We start from the raw sequence: 24,103 nt of genomic DNA on the forward strand, positions 1-24,103 counted from the left end.
TTGTAATTTACTCCAATTTTCAAAAGGAATGAAAAGAAAAAGAAAAAAAAATGGTACGCTTCCCCTTCTGTTCTCATGTTCATCTAGCGTCACCTTTTTTCATCTGTCACATCATGTTTTCCTGCTCTCAAGCTATATACTATGCAACCCTCGTTTGGGGTTTAGAATTGGATTCAACGCAAGCTTGAAGTTGTGTCCTAGACTTCTAGTTAGGGATGTGCAACGATTATGACAAGTAGGTAACTGTGATTATTTACCGATAACCAATTTCAAGCTCGAAATTGACCATAGCTGTGACCATAATTCACCTTGTAAAATTGCTCCTGCACCTAGGTGAGCAGTGAATCCAAAATTCAATCAGATTTCCAATCCCTACTGAGACCCCCTCACCCAAGGTAAGAGAGCTTCACTTCAGTTCTTAGAGGACTATTATTCAAGGGTATGTTAGCCTTGAACCAATTTTGGGCATATTGCAGAATACAATCACAGCAGGACCATTAGGGAAGCAAAAGTCTGGGTCAAAAACCTTAGAACATCTCAACTTCCAATCATACCAACAAGCAACAGCAAAAATAAGACTCCAATCAAGCCCGACAAACTTGATTTAGGCCTAGTTTGATACTGAAGTGATTTTGAAAAAAGTTGAGAGCTGTTTTTGTGTTTGGTAAACATTCAGCTTCAACTTTTTTTCACAGTTTTGGATGAAAAAAACCAAAAACAAGAAGTTGCGAAGCCCAGCTTTGAAAAACCGACTTTTTTTCACTTCTGTTTTACATAAAAGTTTACCAAACACTATAATATTGCTTTTTTTTTTTCTTTCAAAAGCACTTTTACAAAAAAATTTACCAAACACTTTGCTACTTTATTTCACATCTGCTTATTCTCACAGCACAGCAGAAGCAGCTTTTTTTTCAAAGCAAAACAATACCAAACCAGCCCTTAGAGTACTTCAAAGTTTGACTCAAACCCTCATGCGCCCTCGCCATCAAATTGAATAAATCAAACAGAAACAATGGTCAAGATTAAATAGGGGTGTCTGAGAAGTAAAAAAATTACCAGGTCCAAACAATTCAAAACATGCACTTGAACTTTATTTTATCATCCGCAGATTCTGTACAAGGATTCAGTTTTAAGAAATGCTCGAGTTTGCTCCTCTTGACGGGTAACATAAATAGGTTGTCAGTATACTACAGTACTGTTTACCAGGGAGAATGTAAAACTTTCAAACACACAAAATATTGAATTTATAAATACATACACGCGGGCACACAACAGATGATCCTTGAACTAGAGCTGCCATTTGTAATATGCCAATCCTGCATTCCGATCATCAGAAGATGTAGTTGGGCAGCTGGAGGGGAAACCGTGCCACTGCAACTTCAAACGGGCCGCCCTTTGGCACCCTCAAACTAAAACAGAGACAGAAAATAAGTTACAACTATCAAATGATACACTTATGATATTGCTTCAATAAAGCCTTTCAACAGAGTGGAGTGGCAAACTTAATACGTATATCTATGATTGTTAAAAAATAGATTTTATGCACACAAGAGTCATAATTGATATGTTCATACAGATTTTAGCTAACAACCGAAATTCTAAGCCAGAAAAATTCGAAGTTCGTGATACAGAAATATCAAGTTGGTGAAAGATCGGCCAAGTAGGAACATCCTTCAACATAACTACTTTTTGATATGGTGGAAGTTGCTCCTATGTAGCTCCGAATGACAAAACATAAAGTCCTGGCTTTATGGAGTTTGGTTAGCCTCTTCTCTCTTGCTCTTATTACTTGTCTAACTACCCCATTTCTTGTCCAAAACTAAACTTAAAAAAACATCCAGCTAAAATATGTTGGTTTGGCTTTTCCATGAATTCAATTCGATGCTATTTCTACACTACATTATGGGTTAAAGCAATTCCTTAGAGATTCTACATTCCAAGTAAAGTACTCAATCATCCCAATCTTAAACCAACAACTCAACAGGCTGAGAGTATGGGTCAACTAGGGGCTTATTTGGGAATGCCTCGACAGGAAACACTGTTGCTCGTAATAACTTAGCAAAAGCTTTAACTGTTTTCTGCCAAACGTGATCATAAGCACTTTTGGTTATCAGAAAACAGTTTTGGCCCTTTCAGCAGTCTCAAACAGGCCCAAAATCAGAGTCATAAGCATCATGCACCAATCTTAAAATCTGAACTCAAACCCCAGGTGCTAACTGAAGAAGGAAAAATTACAATGGAAAGAAAAAATCACATATTATTTTCCGTCTCTTCATTGGCAAGGACAAAATCTAAACAGGCAAAAAAACCTTATTCTTTTTATCACGGGAATAAAGAAATAGCCGAATCAGTTCAAGCAAAGGAACCGCCAGTGCTTCAAGGTTAGTATACAACCACAATACGATGCTTTTCAATCTTGGTCCAAACAAAACAAAATATGCTTTCAATCAAAATTTGGGTGCCACATAATCTACTTAGGAAGAAAACATAAAAGTTGTTGTACAGGAATTTAGGTCAAGTACCTGCCAGGGACAAATGTAAAAGAACCTTCAATAGAACCTGAAGAAGATGGTAGAGAAGAGCAACTCTCATAAACGAATTCCTTTTCACCTGGACGCAAGAGTGGATACTGCAAACATGCAAAGGTATAAGATTTCTAACAGAAAATTTATTCTCTTTTCATGCGTAGTTTACATTACAATCAGAAGTGTGACCTCCAAAATAATTTTAACACTTGTCTACTTTTCTTCTTATCAAGTGGAACCCAAAATTTATTAAAAAGGTCAAAAGTGCAATTGTGAAGGAGTCCACTCTCAAATTAAATCACTCACTCTAACTGCCTAAACAACATACAAGACAATTAAGAATTAGACTTCCAAACCACAACACATCAATTCACAGCAGAAAGGAAGGCTTCCTAAATTCTAAAGCAATGTAGACAAAAACTAACTCAATTTCAATGCTCACCATCACCCACCTGAGTGTTCCTGAAAAAGCTTTCTATTTGACTCCATAAAAATGACTAAAACGATAACATACACCTTGAGAAATATATTCTCAAGGGGTTTGCCTTGATCTCTCAGCATGGATTTAGCAATCCAACCATTAGTAGCAATTCCATAGTTACTCCTATCAACCTTATGCCACAAAGAGTCAGCTTACAAAGAGTATCTCCACAACGACTTCCCAAGAAATGCTTTATTTTTCTCATTAAATTAACCACACCGATGCTCCCTTATCCTTGCTTCTATCCACCAAGTGATCATTCTTTCCTCCTCTCTACCATACCACAAGAAGTTCACATCAGTCTTTCTAGTCTATCAGCTCTTGATTAAAAAAAAAATTGTAATTTCCTTAAATATCATTATCCTTGTTAATTTACTCTATAAGTTAGTGTGCTTATTAATTTCAGGAGGATATATTGGAGAAATCTAAGTTCTCAGAGTATCCAACGTGCTATATTTATAAAGACAAATGCTGCAGGGACTTGGTCGCCCCGAATTCTCCCGCCACGAATACTCCCTCTCTAATGCATCAATCCTGTATATGGGCCCCACCATTGTTACGATTAAAATTGAAATTTTATTTTTCTCTCCTCTCCAGCATCTTTTCTTATCACCTCACTGAAAAACTTAACAGCATCTTCTCTTCATCTTCACTGGATTAAAACTCACTTCACCTTCCTCCTCGCTTCTCCCCTGTCTGTGTCATGGCAGATCTGCCATCACCTCCATCACCCCAACATGAAGTCCTCCTCCATGAATGTAAAACCCGCAAATTTCCCAATCTGAAAACTCAGATCAATATAGAAGAACTAATTTTTCCTTTGTCTTTCTCTTCACCAAAATTGTTTTAGGTAGTTAATGAAAGCTAAAGTGGGTTTGAGCATCATATATTAATTCTTTCGATCTTGTGAAATTGCGAAATATAAAATTAATATTAAAACATTAACAGTGAGATTTGAGATGGCGGCATATCCAAACCGCAGATCTGCTAGATGATGAACCATGAGAAGGTGGAATAGAGAACTGGAATTTTGGCAGCCATGGTTACCAATTCATGGTTTGAGTTTAATGGAATTTTTGCAGGGAATTAATGGTTTTTTTTCCGTCCATCAGGAAGGAGAGGGAGAGTGATGAAGGACAGAGAAATTATGATTTTCAATTGCAACTTTTATCTTTGAATTATTTTAACAGTGCGACCCATGTCTAATTTAATTCAGGACGCATGTATGGAGAGTCTTGCCGGACTCGCTTTTGAGTGAATCTGGCTAGCATTGCTCTTTTATAAATAAAAAAATCTGCATGGTTTAGAAGGAAAATAAGTCTTCTGGTAAGAGTAACGCACCTCAGCCAAGTGAGCTATACGGATTAAGCAAATATTAGGACTAGTAACTATGACATGCCATCAGCAGATTGTTTAAAACAAATTATTTGAAATACATTTATAGGGTCATGTCCTTAAACACCCCTCCATTGAAAGGTAGATAACTATCCATCTACTAAAGGGAAGAATAGTGATTCAATTAGATTCTGGAAAAAAAAAATTGATAATGGAAGCAACCGACCAAGTGAAATCGTACCTGTCCAATAACAGCTTCTCCTCCAACATCATCTACCACAACATCATTAGAACGAATGATCCAGTGCCTCCAAATCAACTGACAAGAGCTGAATGGCATTCCATTAATCACACATCCTTCAGGAAGAAGGGACATGCGGATCGAATAAGAAAATGTATACTTTTCAGAAGTATTTTCAAGATCAGCAGACTCCGGGACAAACACAGCAGAAGCACGAACCTAAAACAAAAATCACAGTATAAATATTTATATTGCAATTGAAAAGTTAAAGTAGTCATTCATGTAATTGCATGCAGAATTACTGTCAAAAAAATCACTGTGACGAACAGTATTTTGTAAGAATAATGAACAGACCAATAGCGTTTTAGAACAAGTAATATAACCATAATCATGCATAGTAATGTTTAAGAACTTAAAAGTTCCCATAAAATGAGGGAGGTTGCAAGCAAAACAAATTTTGGATCCAGCTTTCCAGCTCATGTCTGACATGTGAGGTCCCTAAGATATTTTCTATCTGGAAACTATTGGCACCTTCTAACAGCGTAGATATTACCTGCTTATTTATCAAGAAAAGAGGTAATGAGGAACTAAATGTGGGTTTGCTGACTTCAATTGAGGCACAGTAACAATCTACAATCAGGCAATTCTCAATGCAAATGCCCATGAAACAAAGTTAAATCCGTTCATTCCAATACACATCAACCACGACATATACTTTCCATATTTATTTGTTTTTTACTAGCCCCAAGAGACAGGAAATAAAAGGAAATCATTATGCAAAGGATTGCACACTTTCAAAGACATGCGCACGAAAAAATACACACAATTGACTACCTTTACGCCATTCGTTATAGCAGTGGAACAGAGAGGGGATTCTTCTGGAAACTGACTGATGGTTCTGAAATTTTCTTCTTGACGAAGTTTAATAATGCCATTTTCTAAACGACGGCCATGCTCTTCTAACCAAAGCAGCATGCCATCCTGCTGTTGATCAACATTGCAATCATGAATTGAACTTATCAACACATCTGGTACGCAAGGAAGCATTTGCCCATCAGTTGGAAGATTTCTGGTACCAACATAGAGTTGACCACTTGTACAGTTCAGGAAAAATAACTTCCTGCTATATGTACAAGAATCTGCCACAACAACATATTCTGATCTACCAGTAAAACCCAGTTTACGTCTTATCTTCATTGTTTCTAAGACTACCTGACGTAAGGGCATCAAATACACGGTTACCAAGTGGTTATAATATGCATAACCACCTATGAGGCCCAATGGACAGCCAACCAGGCTATTTTGAAAATGTTTTTCCTCAAAAGCTTGACCATTATGAAAACGATAGAGGATCCTTGTTGGAAGAGGAAGTTTCACTTTCAAGATTTTCTCCAGCTCTTGTATATCAGCTTCTGATGCACCCTTTTTCAGTGTAGAAACAGCCTCTGGAAAATTAATAGTCAACCAGTTTCTAAGTTTGTCCCAGCATCTTTTGACTCGCTTTACAAGCGACCAAGGATACATTTTAAAAGATACACGCCATAGTTGGTAACTTTCCTGAAGAGAGGAGGTGTGTTAGTAAAAATAATATTATTTGACAAGATATTAAATATATAACAAACTCAAAAAGGTGTCAACCCTGCTACTCGAAATATGATCCATGAAATCTTCACGGCTACAGAGCTCCATGAAGTGTTAGACAATCATACACACCAAAATAGTGAAGCTGCTAGGAAATAAGCAAAATATGTATATCATGTTAACAAGCCATCACATGCAGCCCCATTCTGCATGTGGAGAGACAAAGAAATGTAAACAGAGAAAGACATATAAGTACCTCCCCACCCTGCACCTTGAAACCCAACAAAAGATGGGGAACAGTGATTAGAGGTTTAGAATCCAGGACCTTCTACAAGTCAAAGCTCTGATACCAAGTTAGACGATAACTAGACCTCAAAGAATTAAGCCATTAGGTGATGGCCCCAAACATGGATCAAGCAAAAAAGGACTATATTCCTTGGAAATCAAGCCACGTCTCACAGCGGTGCTACAAGTTTTGGACCAAATATGATATGTATAATGCAATTTAAGCGAAAAAACAGAGAAGCTTACTGCAAGAACTGCACAAAAAGTCTAAGTACACATCTAAAGAACATGAGACTGCACATATCAGCTCTCGGTCATCCCATAGAGCTGAAGAAACAATACTCGCTAAAGTATGTTTCCAATTTAGAATCAAGAAGCAAATTTGAACCTAACAAACCCCTACCCACTACCCACACTATTATTGGAACTAGACCCATAACATGACAAGGCATGGATTTCATATGGAACACCACGCCGGAGCCTTGACCCCTTAAAATTTGAGTCTTCAACCCAAGTTCCCAACCGATCAATCCGTCATGTTAATACGCAGTCTGTGCAAAAGCCTGTGATGGATTTCCTATGAAATTTCCACAAATACAATCGACCCAAATCAAAATGGAAGAATTTCAATCTTTTAACAACTCTGGAGAGAAATGAGAGGTCCCCATAAAACCAACCCAGAACCCGAAACACAGAAGTAAACACCAACCCACAAACCAGACTGAAAATTCAACATTTTTTCATTTGCCCATTTTCACATACACCGACATACATAAGAAATTGGAAGAAAAGTTGGAAAACTGTGTGAATATATATACGATTCATACATAAAATTTTGAATTCAAAGGCCAAATTTTTTTGAGAAATTGACCTTGAAAGAAGGGGCAAGGTTGCCAAGGGGGTCGAGGGGTTGCGAGAGGTGAAGGTCTCGAGCACAGAAAAGGGACCAAAGGGATTCATCGGAGGCGGAAGCTCTGAGTTTGGTGCTGACGCATGCTGCTCTCGCTGAGTCTTCCGCTCCTAACTTGCTGAGGATTATGTGCAGCGCAAGATCACCCACTGCCTCCAAATCCATCTGTCCGATTCAGCTCTTACTCTCGCTTTCTCTTTCAGACTTTCAGGTGCCTTCTGCTGTGGTGGCGGGGACGCATTTATATATGCTGCCTAAACTCACTGTCGAATGTTCTACAGCGATATAGAGAAAATGGGGGCAATAGTATTAATATCGAGTTAGTATGGCTATTGATATTACTCTCTACTTAGAATGAAAAATTTTAGTTCAAATCTCGTTGATGGTAAATTTAATGTCAATTTAGGCTGTTCATTATGTGATTTAGTCGAACTCCATCTCTTCTTGTAAATTCTAATCAAGTTAAAATTTAAGAAATATCGCTCTAATTATCCCAACATATAATATCCTTCCAAAAACTTTAATGTGCTAGAGTATATGCTATTATGCGATTTTAACCTTTTAATGTTCGACTTTTTAATCGTTCAATCTTGATTTCTATGTATTTTTAATGAATAAACTATTTAGATCATTTGATGCTCAAACCGCCATAAAGAAGTTTCATGTCATAACTTCTAAGTAAAGCACCATAAAATTAAAAAAGTATCGTGTTCTGAGTATTAATGGTAGCAAGTCACATAGTTATACATATAGTTTAGTAATATTTTCATTCATTTATAAATCAGAAAATTTTTATTTTAATTTCGTGAATGATTTGATACTAATTTACTCTTTCATTTCTTTCTTTTTTTTTTTTTTTTTTTTTTTTTTTTGTAAATACCATTGTATGGAAAGAAACTACAACCATCTCTAATGCTAGGTAGTAAATTCTAAATGTGTGGCTCACTAAAATACATTTTGGTACGCTCTTCTTCAAATTTCCAATTTGAACCCCTTGGTATTATATCAATTAATACTATAGTCTAATGATATTTTTTTTTTATAAACAAAAAATCTCGTGTTTAACTTACATAGATAATAAGTTCAATACCAATTTATTTCTTCACCCTGTAATTATATGGCGGTAAATACCACCAATTGGTCATGACAATCACTACTGTTACATTACTTCTTGGATGAATTTGATTTAACCTTATTCTGCATGCCAATTTTTTGAAGCTCTTCAATTAAGGTGAAGCTAGAATTTTGTGGCTCCAAAACCTAGAGCCAAGTTAAGACAATAGGTCCCAATATTTCAACAAATAAAAGAAAGTCTCAATTTCAATCAACAATATGATCTTATTATGTCATTCTGTTGATCCTAAAAACTACCAAGCTCATGTGATGCGCAAACTGGGTAATTAATAAGCTAATTACGTCCTTCAATTATGTGCAGGGTGTGCCAACTCGTCAACCGAACTCGGTCGGGGAGTAGAATGTGTTGATGTCGCGTTGGGCACGCTGCTGACTTCTCGATCTTGCAATTGCGGCCGAGGAAGGAACACATATCGGCCTTTGGGTTCTAAAGCCTGAAGACAACGCTACTAGTTCTACGAAGTTCACAAATTGTTGGCCCTGGGTTCGGTCACAATGATTATATTCGTGAGAGTATAAGCACGCCGAATTGGTACCAAACTATATGGACACAAGTACCCAAAAGAGATATACGTCTTGATTGTAAATGTGGTTCGGCCATCGGAATGCCGAACTCTAAAAGATACTTGTGAATATCCAATCATAAAACAAAACTCAGCTTTCAATGTACTGAGCTAGTAACCTATAACACCTCATTTCGCCGAGAAGGCTAATGAGATGACCTATACCAACAAGGATCCGAAAATCCTTGTCGACCGAGTCTTGGATAAATAATTAGTCGGCCTCAAAGTAGTGCTGTTTATCCAAATTGAAGGTGCTCTTTGAGGTTGATTCTAAGGCTCTAGTATTGTTTATCCAAACTGAAAATGTTGCCGGTTGCCTTCACAATGCTGTTTATCCAAACTGAATATGTGTTGCTGGGAAGAAAAAGGGAGAGGAGAAAATCTCAGGGTTGTAGAGAAATTTTGCACATGGCAATTTGAGTGTTGAATTGGAGAGGCCTTGAATGATGCACTCCCTTCTTTATTTATAGTAGCGAATCCCCTCATGGCCGAACTAGAAATGGACTAGGATTAGAACTCCTCAACCCAATCCGACCAGGTTTCGGCCAATCCTAATTCCTACAGGACTTTGAACTAAGCTTCTTAACAAACTAGATTCATCCCCTAATTCTCAACGTCCTTAGCCTTAAGAATCCTTGTTGCAATAGGATTCGACCAACTCACCCTTATACAAACCAAACCTCTTCGTAATAGGATTCGGCCGACCTTAACTGGACGGCCCATAACAAGATCCTAGATGAATGCCACTAGGCCGAGAATGACTATAAGCTTGGCCCAAAATAATATTTTGGGCCCAAACACATTCGTACTAGGACTTAGTAGTATTCATCTTATTTATAAATTGATAGTCTTATGTTCCAACTCCTATAAATAGAGAGTTCGATACATAAGTTTAATGCCTACTTTGAAACTAGGAATGGATGACTTGTTCAAAAGTTTATCATTGAAACGTGATCTAGTTTCTTCTTTTGTGAAAACAGGATTTCGTTCCAATTATTTTTTTAAGTATTACCAGCTTTTGCTCTTGACAAGCAAACTGCAGCTGAAGTAACAGCTTTTGCTTCTCTCAGCCCATTTTTGCTTATTTCAGAACCAAAACTGAGAGGTTAGAGTTTGAGAGTGATTTGTTTAAGCCAAGGAACTCAATTGTTAGATTTCCAGCTACTTTATTATTGAGCTATCATTTCGGTTTTCAATTATTTAGACTGCTTACTGAACTTTGTAGCTCACTCTTTTTCCCTTCCCTTTCAAATCAGTTTTGGAGACTTGGAAGCAGTTACCTTTTGCTTTAGAAGTAACGTTAAGTGTCGCCTGCTCGAATTTAGCTTGGGCCGAATACCGGACGTGACATATGCACCATTTAACCAGTCGTAAGTTGTTAGAGTACTTTCTTTTAATCTTTATTTTACACACAGCGATAACTAAACTGCTAAAAAAAGGGTTCGAATTTGGATGCATAAGAGGTGGCACATCTGCTATAGTCAATGTCCCCTTAAAAGCCAAAACGAGAGAGGGAGATATACAACAAGTGCTCAATTAAAAGATATACGAAGGTTGATACTAACAATCTGAGAAGCTACACTCTAGGAAGAGAAAAACCAAAAAACTAGGGCAACATCACTGTATTTGTATGTGCTTCAAAAACTGAAACAAAAAATTAACAAAATAGGCATGTCGACCTTTCGAAACAAAAGCCAAACGTGCTTTTAAGCATGTACAAAATATCTCCCGGATTTTGAGTTCCTCGGAAGGACCCTCTTCTCTTTTCACGATTGCAAAACGAACGTCCATAACGCAAAAATCCGGTCTACTCCGAACACCTTGTAAACACGAACCTACAAGTCCGAATAGACAGCGAAACGCTGGTTAAAACCTTGAAATCAACGCGTAAAGATAAAAGATCCTTGAGTATGTAAATGAAAAACACATCTACTATTTGGTATCCTAATTTCGTATTAGTTGCTGTGATTAGTGGTCGAATCAACTTGTATATCAAGTAATGAGACATTATTTAACAGATTAGCGAACCCAACGGTAGATAATGATGCTCATCAGTATGTAAGCAAAACATTTGAATTTGCTTGACCGTTCAGGTAAATCATATCTACTTCTACTCAAGTTTTGTTCACAAGATAGACAGGGCAAAGTCGTTTCATTCAAAATTTCGGATTCGAATTGCAAATGTTGCAGGAAATTCGGATTCGGGTGTAAATGTTCCGGTTGGAAACTGCTGCAGGAAAATTGCAAATGTTGATCGCATTGAGAGCTTGTGAGGTTCGTGAGAGAGAGAGTAATCCAAGCCACCATAGTACAAAGAATTGGTGACTTTACAGCCTACATGAATTACACGACACAAAAAGCAGAGTCTACAAATGTTTGCACCAACGGAGAATATTTGATGTTCAACACTGTCGGTATGCTATCATCTATTATTTCCACTCAAACCAAAATCAAAACAAACAAGGAAAAACGAAAATGTGTGTATGATCTCCGAGATCCTGGGAAAAACGAAACACAAATGATTCGCATATTTGCTAACACACGTTTTCTGGTAGTGTTAAAACATTTATCTGTTTTGTTTCTTATTACCACAAAAAAAATTTTCTAGAGAACCAGAGAGTAAGTTTTTTCATAGGTTCCTATACATGCCAAAATTAGCACCAACAAATTTAACAAGACACTGCATAGAATCGAATCAGATGGACGGGAGCTGAAAGCTCGGCCTAGTACCGTTTCAAGAACACGGCAATTATCTTTTTCCCTGAATTTACGAGGCCATCAAATTATCACAGAGGAAACCAAAAGGATTCAGAGTTCATAGAACCAGCTGAACTTTAACCTGTCACAGGAGGCAAGTCTTAAGATGAACCTCTAACTTTCCACGGGTGACTATTATGCGTTTTTCTTTACTGCACTAACGTATTGTCAACTTTTTCACCATGAAATAGCTTTTAACATGAACCTATTTGGCCAATTTTGTATCCTTATAATTCAGTTTGTTAAGTTTACTTGTTTACAGAGTTTGGACACTTGTTACACGTTTGAAACCTCTCACAAACACAAATCCGGAAAAACAAGAGAGACTAAACAATTTTGGAAGCCAAACAAATCTCTATCCAAAATTACATACTAGCCTTTATGTCCTGCCGTTTTATGATGTAAATTATACCAAGTCATTTGTTTGAGAGGACACTATCATCTAAAATAGCAGATAGCTGACCATACTGATGCCTATATCGAGCGGAAATTGATAAGGGGAATGAGCTGAATGCCATTTAAAAGTTTACCATGTTATGTTAGCAGGAGAAGATGCAACTCTAAGGAGATATTCATCAACCAAGAATTGCATTTGTTACTAAAATATCCAAACAACTCTTACAGAACATAATTACATCTGATAGTTACAATTTGACAGGGTTGAAAAGGACACCCTAAGGTCGGATAATAGTCGGACAAAACCATTGCCTCGATATGACAGAAGAAAGTAAGCTATATCGAATGAGTTTAACCTACAGATAAAAAATTAACGCGTGCTGTATGGTAGAAGCATACTGAAGGGGAAAAAAGAAGATAAAATACTCCAATACAGTGTTCTTTTTCATAAAACTACAAACCGCTATAACTGAAAAACATGCCATCTGATATGAAGAACAATGCACTCAAACGGGAAGACAACAAACTACTGAGATGATTACCGCAAAAGAACAGCAGTTTCAAACAGAAAAACAAAAATAAACAGATGCACATAAAGTATTAAAAATACACGGGAATAATATAATAAGTACAAGAAAATTGTCAATAATATCAACAAGTGTAACATACACTGCTAACACAACTGACTGGACCAAATATGCAAACACGTATTCTTAAAGAGAAAACTAAGGAAAACATGTACTAAAAAAGATCTAGTAATGACAATGGCAGCGGCACCAAAATAGGAGGAAGAAAATACTTTCCCTTAGGAAACACACTTGAGTACTAGACCAGCAAAACTGTCCAAACTTACATAGAAACCATGAATATATATATAGTCAGGATCAGGGGACACACATGTCGACACACTTTCCAGGGCCCACTCCATAACTTTTTTCAACGATCCAAACCGTCTTATCTTTTCGGTCTTACCTCAAAGATCATGTCTACCAAAATCCGAAACCATATGACCGTTGGATTAAATGGTAGTCATTTTAGTGTTTCTTTGCTGAACCGTATTCGTTCATTATTTTCACTACAAATGAATGTTTTAATGGTTTTGGATTTGCCTAATTTTTTGCAAGGGTGATCTATGAATGATGATTTAAAAAATAGACAATTCGAATCACTGAAAAAAGTGTCCCCCAATCCTGACCCTATATGTATAAATATATTTTGGGTAAAGAGAAAACATGAATATATTAGACACTAAAAATCTTGATATAAAAAGTCTATATCCCTGTATACAACAATTCAATCTTACAACCCACCACAAACAGAACTCCTGTGCTATGAAACATAGGTTATTATCTGCTTTGCATGCTTGCGATCAAACAATCCAGTTTACAAGAAACCATTCTTTGCTCATGATTGCAACAGATACCTAAATATTATAATTCCATTAATTATATTAGTCCAATGGAAAAGCTCCAAAGTCAATTTCAAGGTGCCAACGCTACATAACTCTTCCTAAACTTTGCTGACACCAATACACAGAGAAGCCCAAAAAATGAGCCTCTCTCCAGCTTTTCAGCCCTCACATCCTCAAATATCTGTATATTCTATGAAAACAATCCTAGCAATAGACACCACTGAAAAACATCTTCCCCACCAAAATCGCCACAATATCTATATGAATAAAGAAAAATATCTAGACATACATGAACACTCTCGAGCCAACTACAATATTGAAAACGTTGCCGATGAAACCAGAACCACGATCAACAAACAAATCACTGAATACAAATATGCCTGCAGCAAGCCTATCCAACCAGAAATGTCACACCATATAAAGTTCTGCAACTCTACTTCCTAGGAAAGCTGTGATAAAATAAAACCTAAGGATTTAATTACACAAAAATACCACCACATCAGTTACACCATATGAAAAGAAAAGAAAGCAAGCAAATAGATTTTCCAACTAACAGAATTTTCAAAATGCATGTTTCTCTAGAAAAACACATTCATTCAAAAGCACAAGTCACTAACACCAGTGGCGGAGCTAGACAACGTTGGTAGCAGGAGCCATATAAGGGGCATAAAAAATACTATCTAGACAAGAGAAAATCATTATTCTCAAAACCATATCACACAAGTAAGACAATTCAACATTAAAATCATATACCTAATGAAATATATAAGACAAGAAAAATCAAAACTACGTGATTGACGAATGTAACACAAAAAATTGATGTGGTTTTTTTCTGGATGAAATATATTGTAGTTGAAGTTTGCATGTTGATATCTTATGTCAGATAAGCATATTGATAACAAATTACACATTAACATGTGTATATATTATTAAAAAAAATTATTTTCAGCAGAGGGGTGATAAAAACAAAGGTTATATTATAATACTATTTGGTGTTATTAAAAATAAAAATAAATAAAAAAAAACCTATTTGGTGTAAAACATTTGGGAAGAGAACCTAGACAGTTATACCTTAATTTGGAGGGGCCACGTTGCAGGATTTAGTTGAAAGGCTTCATATAATTATACCTTCTATTGAAACATTTACAAAAATTGTAGGGGCCATGGCCAATGTTGGTCTCTTGCATGCTCCGCCACTGACTGACACAAACAAATAACTGAACGTGGATGCCTATAGAGCCAGGAACGACACTATAGTTCGATATCCAGAAGAATGATTCGCTAAATCTATCCCGTGAAGTAAGAGAAAACAAATACTAGCACATAAGTTTCACCATATGCAAAGAAAAGAAACAAACACATGAATTGACCGACTAATACTTCCAAAAGATGTGGTTTTCTCTAGGAGCACACTGATTCAAGGAAAAGTCATACGCAAACAAGTCACTGGACATACAGCAAAGCCTATCCAGTAAAATATAGACACATCACATATTGTTCAATCGCCCTAGGAAATATGTGCTAAACATATGGCATTAATTAATATAAAACACATACTAGCACATAAAATTTAATCATATGCAAAGAAAAAAACTAACCATAAGCCAGAGACAGAAAAATACCTATACGGGGATATAATTATCATTGTTGACTTCCAGACCCTCGCCCTGCTTGACTGCCCATTTGCTGCTGTTGTTGTTGCTGCTGTAATTGAAGGAGGAGGTTAGCCGCAAATTGGAGCGTCGACTGATACCGATGATTTTTGTCTGCCTCACCATCTGGGGCGCTCTGACCAGCCCCAGCCCCAGCCCCAAGTGAAGGCTGAAGCTGCTGCATTTGATTTGGGTATTCTGGGTTCACCTTTTCAGCCGCTAATGGCAGAAAGGTCTGAGACTGCGAATTAGCACCATAAGTCTGACCAGAAAAGGCCATAGAATTATTGTGTTGCTGAGAAACAGGTGGATTGTACAACACAGAAGTATCTGTTCCATGTGCTGAAAAGCCTTTCTGAGTACCAAGAGGAGCTTCAGCCAGATAGTGCTGGTTGAGATGAGAGGGTCCAATAGTTTGTCCGCCTTGAGAAGGGATTGTAAAGTTATTCAAAGGCCTAGATGAATTTGCAGACTGCGAGGGCTGACTGGTAGAAGAGTCTGGGATTTGGTTGATACCAGGGGCTAGTGGGGCAGAGTGGTTGGATGAGTTTGGAACAGATGGATAAGGTTGGTACTGCGAATGATTCTGTTCGTGTGGATTAAACTGATTACCTAATTGTTGTAATGCATGACCGGTATGATCAGAAATTTGTTGATCTTGTTTCCATCCAGGAGAAGATACTTCACTAGGTGCAAAAGCAGGAAATGAATGCCTAGCAGCTGAGGATACTGGTACCCTAGCACCTTCTGGACCAGACGGCTGTGCATTTCCAGGCAGTAAAGTCGCCAGAGTGGCAATAAGTTCAGGAGTTAAAGCAACTCCAGCTTGTGATACTGCAGTACTATTACTAGAAGCATAGTCTTGCGGTTGCACTCTAGAGGACTCGCCATTAGGTGGAAACAGTGGTTTTGCAGAAAGCTTTGAGTCCTCATACAAAACCCTGTTATAATCCATAGGCAAAATATGATCCTCCTTCGGTGGGATTACACTATACTCAACTTGTGAAGAAGGAATCTGCTGTCTATCTATAAACTGTGAAGGTGGCATGGGCTGCATCTGTTCGTGCATAGAAGCAGTACTAGGAACTGGTGGAAACTTGAGAACCACACCATACAGACGTTCAGGGCCTGCAACTTTTAAAACATTCTTCAAGAAATCTGAAGGAGGCACCAAGAATAAGGTCATCCCATCATCAAACTTTGCAACACCAGCACGGTTTTTTGCACCTAGATAACGTAGGAATTCAGTGTAGGAAGCAAAATCATCTTCACTATCTGGCAAGAAGAAAACGATATCAAATCCAATGGCCTCAGCATAGTGTTTTGTGAGCATATCCAGTCCAGTTCTAGCCGAACAATTAACAACTTCAGGACTGCAAAACAGAAAACAATTACATTAAATACAAACAAGAGAATTCTCTCTACACGCACCAAAAACAACCCATGCTGATATAATAAGATAAGAGGGGCAACTAAGTTTATTTTTGAAGATTATCCAGAAAAAGAACGAAAGAATCATAATAAATATTTTTTGAAGTCCAAAATCATTGAGTCTGTAAACAATTTGAAAATAAAGAGAGATATTAGCAAATCTGAACCCACTTTAGTGCTTTTAGTAATCATATTAAGGATTTAACAACGTCATTAACCAAGTTGTTTGGTTCCAATCAAAAAACAAAACAAAAAACGTTGTTTGGTTTATACATTATCTACCTGCATACTGAAATACATATGGAACGCATGATTATGAGTTAACTCAAATATCATTTCTATAGGGTGAAGGATAGGGTAAGAAGTATTAGTTTGAAACTGTAAACTTGCAAAACCATAAAGAAGAAAAGTTTAAAGCATTGGGATAGATAGTTCCGGAAGGCAAGATCATAATAAAAAATAATAATAATAATCATGTCAACGTTTCACATTAATAATAAGATGACCGTAGTATTTTCTATGCTAAACGTTGTTTGGTTTATACATTATCTACCTGCATACTGAAATACATATGGAACTTATGATTATGAGTTAACTCAAATATCATTTCTATAGGGTAAGGGATAGGGTAAGAAGTATTAGTTTGAAACTGTAAACTTGCAAAACCATAAAGAAGAAAAGTTTAAATCATTGGGATAGATAGCTCCGGAAGGCAAGATCATAATAACTAAATAAATAATAATGTCAATGTTTCACATTAATAATAAGATGACTGTTGTATTTTCTATGCTAATAGTCTTATTAAGTTCAAAAGGGAAGGGCTTCAGGGGCTTCTGGAATAAAGTAGACAAACTGCTAATAGTAATGGCTTCATCCATCCATACTTAAAATACATTGAATAAATAAAAAAAGGGTGTCATAGAACATGCATTAGAAAGAAAAAAAGCCTAGACACTAAACAATATTTTACTAAGTGTGAAGTAAGTCGTCTGATCAAGTTCACCTAGACCCTCTTTCAAGACACATCATTTGGCACATCAGTTGAAACAATAATTTAGTTTCCAAAATACTGAGAATGTAAAACTGGATGAATAGGAAACGGTTGCCAATATAATCATGAGAAAGCTGATATTGCATGGATAAATATGAACATTCGTGAAATACTATGGTTTCATAGTCTTGGTAACTTGATAATATACTTTTATCCAAATACCATAGTGCAGTGGAATCCATGTACATGTTCTAAGTAGAACAAAGAAATTATGCCATACGAGTCCCCAAAGAAAATGATAAAAAACAGAAGATGAAAGGAAAATTGTACTCACAGCTCATTTCGTATTCCTTTTCCTATAGGGACACAGCGAGCATGGCAAACAGGTGTTCCACCCTTGGCAATAGTTCCACGCCATATAAAATCATTTTCAGGAGGCCCTCCAACTGAGACCCTTACACCAGCTGGACTAAGGCGATTCTTCCCTTGGACATTCATAGATGGTCTGGAAGCACCTCCATCAATTACCGGACCAAGTCCGTAAGACGAGTCGAACCCTAATCCATGGTCATCAATGTTTCTAAACTGATATGGAGGGTCGTCCATGGACAAAGGACTATCTATTCTTGATCGTTTAGCATCCTTTTGAAATTGGTTAGCATCTAACACATCCCATGCACTAGATGCAGGTCTCGTGGGTGGCCTACTACCAGGCACAGGAGAAGACACGGCCCCAGGTGTGGGAGGAGACAGCTGCCTCCAGTTGGGACCCATCAGGTTCTTGGAATTTCCGTCTTGATAATTATGAAGCGATGCCAAATCATTAAGTTCTGGACCTGAAAGCAGAGGGTCAAACCTACCTTGAGGACCTAAAGGCCTCATTGGAGCATTTGGTCCTAGAATGCCATTTTGTGGTAGTGCTCCAGGATAATTATTAGACATCATTGGACGGTTATGACCAAACATGTCCATTGGTAAAGACTGAAAAGGATGTTCATTGAATAACATATCTGATCTAGGTCCTTGGCCTCCAGGATAAGGGCCAGGGTATTCTTTCCCAGGTGCCAGCCCACTGCTTGAGAACATAATTGTAATCCGAGGATCATTGAAAAGCCTGCCTTGCAAGCCCTCCTTGGCCCGCCGAGCTTCATCCACACTCCTGAATTCAACAAAGGAGTAGTGTCTTGAAGGAAAACTTTTAATTCTCTCAATCTCACCAAACAAAATCATGGCATTGTGGAGCATTTGTTCATCAATCTGCACAGAAGGAGGATAGCCCACCCACAGAACATTACTGGGTTGACTGTCACCTTTTCGTCCCCCGGAAGATTGAGAATACTGCAACATGACACAAAAGTTAAGAGAAAATAATCACAACAGAGAAGTTTACTCCCATTTGGAATTCACATACGGATTTCCATTTTCTATCTAGCCCACAAAAAGCATAAATCAGACCCTAGGTACCAAAGGTAAGTCTACAACTCTGAGTTATTTATTGGAGGTAAGATGCACCTTGTGTGACATAACCAGCTCACAAATAGTTCTTATGAAGCAACAAATGTACACACAATCAACATTGTAAGAATTTACCATTTCTAGTTGAAACACTATATGCAACTTATTCCTCACCTGTTGTCTTTTATGAGAATCAGCAGGCCCCATGTTTCTGGCCAGAAACTGTCCATCTCTGTAGTCAGGCTGTTCCTGTTCAAAAGACCAAAGGAAACCAGAAACTCTTTACATATGAAAATATAATGAAATTTAACTATTGTTCATTTTCACTAAGCGTTTTAATAAGTAACTGAAGCCGGACATTTTACAGTGAACATGCAAATGCATTAATCAAAAAACACTGATCAATAAATGATTGTTAATAGATGCTTCTCCTGATTGTTTGATTCAAATTCTTGTTGATAATATGACTGGAGTTTCCATGCCTAGGTCAATTGTTTCTTAGTTATTCTTTTTTTCTTTTTCTTTTTTTTTTTTCCATTTAAACAATGATTATAAGTTTATGAAATTTAAGTAATTATGGCGAATTCCTTCTATCCATTTAATAAGTGTAATATATATTTGGCATTGTTACTCAGGTGGGAGTGTCATGTCCTTAAGACACCCACATAGAACTAGAAAGAATCCTTCAAAACAAAGTGTCAACACCAGAAAACACTGAACTTGCCACGCAGAGAGCCTATAACTGCTCTCTAATTAATTTTCACTCGCAAAATTTCTGCTAACCTACAAAGTCCTGGAACCGCAATAATACACCCATGGAAATACCATTGAAGTTATGAATAATAAACTTACCCTTCTCGAGTATTGTGATCGAAGATAATCAACGCGTATCTGGTCACCACCCAATCTCTTCCCGTTCATGTTTCTCATTGCTTGGGAAGCATCCTCCAATTTAAAATATTCAACGAATGCAGTATTGCGGTCTCTAAGGAACTTGAAGTCCTCCATTTTTCCAAACTTACAAAACTCTTCTTCTAATTCTTCCTTTGAGACAGATGGGCTAATTCCACCTACCCATAGATTCTTGCAAGGTTTTGCCTGTAAATACAAGCACATAAGAACCACAAACTTCAGGTCCCCAAGAATGTAAAAGGTGCACAAATTTATTTCAAGCAAGGATAAACAAATAAAGTGTGAAACAAAGTGATCTCAGGATTAAAAACACTTTGTACAACAGTTGCTAAGCAGAGGAAGAAAATCACAAATATTACTATGCTAGACATAACAATGGCAAGATGAATGCATCAAAACTTGAAGTAAGCCATATCCGGACAGACTGGCTAATGCATGCATAGTTAAGAACATATTCAGTAGAATCCATGCATCAACACATTCAGGGGGCTAATGCATGCATAGTTAAGACCATAGGCTTGATTTCATACTAGGAAAAGCTAAAGACATACTAACACAAAATAAATGGGGAAAAAACAAATCAACATGATAAACATATTCCATCTCTATTCCTCCTTTTGATAAGGCAATAGAAGCAACTAGGTCATTTGCTTCTTTTTCTACTTTGCAAAAAATAAAATGGCGTGTTTAACACTACAACGTATGCCCCTTGCCTTAACCTGAACATGATACCATATGATTGTCCTTCTATAACTTCATATTTGCAAATATCTACCGACCTTCCTCCATCCCCGTAAGTGACAGGATGGAGATTTAAAGGTTACTGATAGGTGAGGGGTAAGAACTAAAGTGTGACCAAGACTAAAGCACAATACAAGTACATAGGAGAGATATCTACATCTGTTTCACAATGTTGCTATCCCTACGATTGTTTAAATTTCTCTTTGTCAATTTTGTTATGGGACTACCATTTTGTTGCTAGACAAAAAACTTGAGAGAGATGCACAGTGCTTCATCTGATCCAATTAATACAAATTATACAATCATTTTGTAACTTTCTTTCCACAACACTTGTTCTCACAAGACTTTGTTCTCCTATTAACTCGTTTATTAAAACACATATAAGCTCAACTGATAAAAATCAATGGATTGCAAATGTACGATATATGGGTGGTAAAAGAAGACAGTGAAGCTTAGTTCCTAGTAAATTGCCATCAAACTAGAATTGTTAGATCCGGTCTGCTCCATCCTCAAAGGTTGATTAGCTATCTTTTGAGATTTTTGTGTACACAAACACCTAACACTTTGGTGTCAACTTGAAACAGAAACACACCTTTGTGCGCTTACTGGCATTGGTAAACGTTTGAGTTGTTTGTCGAGGTAATAAGTTTTGGGTACAGTCAATGAGGGTTCCGCAGGCTGTAGTGTTTGTTTGACAGTTTGATTCAGAGGAGATGGTGTTTGTTTCGCAGTTTGGGAGCTTGGCAATGATTATAGAATTCTTTCAGTTGTGTTTGCACCTCAAACATTGAAACTAAAGCACAACTAAGATTGATGTGGGTGCACATATATTAATTTTGGTGCTCAAGTTGAAATTGAAACAAGCCTATTTTGGTACTAAAACTTAATATGAAACTGAAACACAACTTTTGCACTCAATGACGTCGGTTCATAATGTTGTATTGCGCTTTAGGTTGAAATGAATCACCTATCTGGACAAGGGGATTTCAATTAATCACCTATCATGTTACTGGAGTCGTATTTGATCATTCGCAGAGACCAACAAACGCTCAGGTTGTGCATTGTTTCGCGGTTTTGGAGCTTGGACATGTTTATGGGATTCCTTTCAATGGTTTTTGAACCTCAAAATCTTCATAACTGATCCTCTGAGATTGGTGTGTGCACGAATATTGAGTTTGGTGCTTCAGTATTGGTTAAAACCCCCCTTTGTGCACTAACTGACATCGATTCAAAATTTTGAGTCGAGCATCTGTATAAATGTTTTGTACATCTGATATGCAGGTCACAATAATATTTGAAATCACTCCTACCCGTGGGGGAAAAAAGAAGAAGAACATTTAAAGTAAAAAAGCGAAGCTACTACTAAGTTCTTATGCAGAGACCTAACCGCAGACGTAAAATCTGATTCGCAGTTTTGAGGCTTAAATTGGTTATGTAACCAATTGGTCACACTAACACATATCTTGGTAATTGTTAAACTTTTACACCGAATCAGATTCCAGGAAATAAAGGGAAAAATCTTAGCAATGGATGTATGATTAATTAAAAATATCCTTCTTATCCTCAAAATCATCCACGCTGGAATGGAAATTATCGATGCTAAGCACTCTAGAATGGGATGCCTAAGAACATACAGTGTCGCAAAACAAGGGCAACTTAAATCATAACTGTGAATATATTCTGAGAAATTAAGGAAGCTGAACATCATCAGCATCCATATACGTCTCAGTTTCCCCATTAAAGATTATGTTTTTTCATGCCTTAAATGTTATTGTTTAAGCCCAATTCAACAATTTGAGGCTTTTAGATTCGTAAGCGAAACCTTCCCAATTCCGAAGAGAGGGGCAATGAAAAACGCGCAAATTTCCTAAGCTTCTAATCAAATAAGCGCATCACTCATACTCTTCGTCTTTAAAATCGGGAGAATAGATGATGATGATGATGATGATAAGCACAATTTGATTGAAATCGAATAAACACGAATTTCTTGTTCGAAAATCAAAGCAATCAATAAAAATCATACAAAAACAACCAAATAAACCTAACGAAGCACAAAGATCAATACGAACCGGTCGGGCAAACTCAATCTTAACAGGGTTTCCGCGCAGAAGGGCACCTTGCAATGCCTCCTTGGCCGCCGCGGCGTCCTCCACGCGCTTGAAGAACACGAAGGCGTAGCTCCGTGACGAGTAGGAGGTGACGCTATCCAAAGCACCGAATTGGGCGAACAGGTCCATGAGATCGGCGTCGGTGACGTCGCTCGCCAAATTTCCAACCCAGAGATTGTTCGACGGCGTCTCGGAATCGTCTGTGCCTTGCTTATTTGGTTTGGCCGCAGGCGCCATTGCGATTGAATTGAATCGAATTGAATTGGGGCTGAATTGAAACCCTAGCAGTGTACAGACTGAAGATCGGGCGAAACTAACTGAATTTCTGGATACGTTTAGGGTTAGGGTTTGGGAGATTTGAAAGTGAAGAAGCCATATATACTTCTTTTGAAATTAGGGATCGAATAATTAGAAAGGAGAGACGTCAGGCATGCCGGGAAAGCCAGTTATATACACAAGGCAGAGATAGGCTTTCCTCCCTCACCCGTTATACAATATGAAATGACAAATATACCCCTAAGCTTTTGTGATGGACCGTCCGATTTCCAGCAAAAAGCTTTGAAACCCGCGGCTTTCTTGCTACGGGTGCATGATATCTGGTGCACCCGACAGATCCTTTCCGGATCTTTTTGAAGAGGATATTAGAAATTCGTAAATTATATACGTTTATTATATATTGTGCGATCAGTTTTTATCAATTACTGTTTGTATTTAATTTTAAATAATTTTTTACCGTACAATATACGATAAATAAATACGATTCACGAATTTCTAGAATCGCATTACATAAAATAAGTCCAACTTAGCAGTCTTCTTTCCTTTTCACACGGGTGGGCTCCGTGAACAAGAATCTTCTTTCAAGATTTTCATTTAGCCAACCAGAAATGGGTATTTGCGACAAGTGGATCATATTGAGCCCTCTTGCATTCCATTGGAGATAGCACAGGGTTCGTTCACTTGGATATGATTTTAATAGTATTTGTTTGGAAATACTTATTAAATGATTCGAAAAGCAGTTTAACAAGCAAAATCACTTGTGATTGTATTTAGCAACAAAACGTACAAACCTTTTTTTGTTACATGCCTAGAAGCATTTTGATTTTCAATAAACTTTTATAAAACGTTTACGATTGGAAATGCTTCTTAAAAGGTTAGTCGTCTTTTTATTATGGATGACTGATTTACTTAAGCCAA

General features: G+C 37.3%; 2 protein-coding genes across 3 annotated transcripts; both read right to left on the bottom strand.

Annotated features, from left to right (window-relative positions):
* Positions 1 to 1,069: 1,069 nt before the first annotated feature.
* LOC103933229 (F-box protein SKIP16) lies at positions 1,070 to 7,576 on the bottom strand. The gene is made up of 5 exons (XM_009342897.3): positions 7,320 to 7,576; positions 5,417 to 6,139; positions 4,583 to 4,801; positions 2,523 to 2,629; positions 1,070 to 1,409 (listed from the first exon to the last, which is right to left on the bottom strand). Exons 1-5 carry the CDS (start codon positions 7,521 to 7,523, stop codon positions 1,331 to 1,333), a joined length of 1,332 nt encoding a protein of 443 aa, XP_009341172.1. The 5' UTR covers positions 7,524 to 7,576; the 3' UTR covers positions 1,070 to 1,330.
* A 2,997-nt stretch (positions 7,577 to 10,573) lies between these two features.
* On the bottom strand, positions 10,574 to 23,290 carry LOC103933228 (flowering time control protein FPA). Of its 2 annotated transcripts, none has more exons than XM_009342896.3 (6): positions 22,871 to 23,290; positions 20,001 to 20,246; positions 19,323 to 19,397; positions 18,028 to 19,031; positions 15,242 to 16,644; positions 10,574 to 10,890 (listed from the first exon to the last, which is right to left on the bottom strand). In XM_009342896.3, the coding sequence occupies exons 1-5, from the start codon at positions 23,144 to 23,146 to the stop codon at positions 15,261 to 15,263; spliced, it is 2,985 nt and encodes a 994-aa protein (XP_009341171.2). In that variant the 5' UTR covers positions 23,147 to 23,290; the 3' UTR covers positions 10,574 to 10,890; positions 15,242 to 15,260. The 2 variants fall into 2 exon arrangements, with proteins under 2 accessions (XP_009341171.2, XP_009341170.2); XM_009342895.3 differs by having other exon boundaries at positions 10,574 to 10,929.
* Positions 23,291 to 24,103: the final 813 nt, after the last annotated feature.

The sequence above is a fragment of a genome, unplaced genomic scaffold, assembly GCF_019419815.1.
Source record: "Pyrus x bretschneideri cultivar Hongxiangsu unplaced genomic scaffold, Pyrus_bretschneideri_v1 Contig14, whole genome shotgun sequence".
In the NCBI taxonomy this organism is placed as follows: domain Eukaryota; kingdom Viridiplantae; phylum Streptophyta; class Magnoliopsida; order Rosales; family Rosaceae; genus Pyrus; species Pyrus x bretschneideri.

Bases quoted from the DNA above. Each gene is read 5' to 3' on its own strand.
- LOC103933229 (XM_009342897.3), bottom strand. From the start codon at position 7,523: ATGGATTTGGAGGCAGTGGGTGATCTTGCGCTGCACATAATCCTCAGC. The intron at 6,140-7,319 runs GTCAATTTCTCA...TCCTCTCTTCAG, and splicing joins ACCTTGCCCCTTCTTTCAAG to GAAAGTTACCAACTATGGCG. The intron at 2,630-4,582 runs GTACGATTTCAC...GCATGTTTGCAG, and splicing joins GAGAAGCTGTTATTGGACAG to TATCCACTCTTGCGTCCAGG.
- LOC103933228 (XM_009342896.3), bottom strand. From the start codon at position 23,146: ATGGCGCCTGCGGCCAAACCAAATAAGCAAGGCACAGACGATTCCGAG. The intron at 19,398-20,000 runs GTAAGTTTATTA...TCTTTTGAACAG, and splicing joins GATCACAATACTCGAGAAGG to GAACAGCCTGACTACAGAGA. The intron at 16,645-18,027 runs GTGAGTACAATT...TCTGTTTTGCAG, and splicing joins AAAGGAATACGAAATGAGCT to TCCTGAAGTTGTTAATTGTT.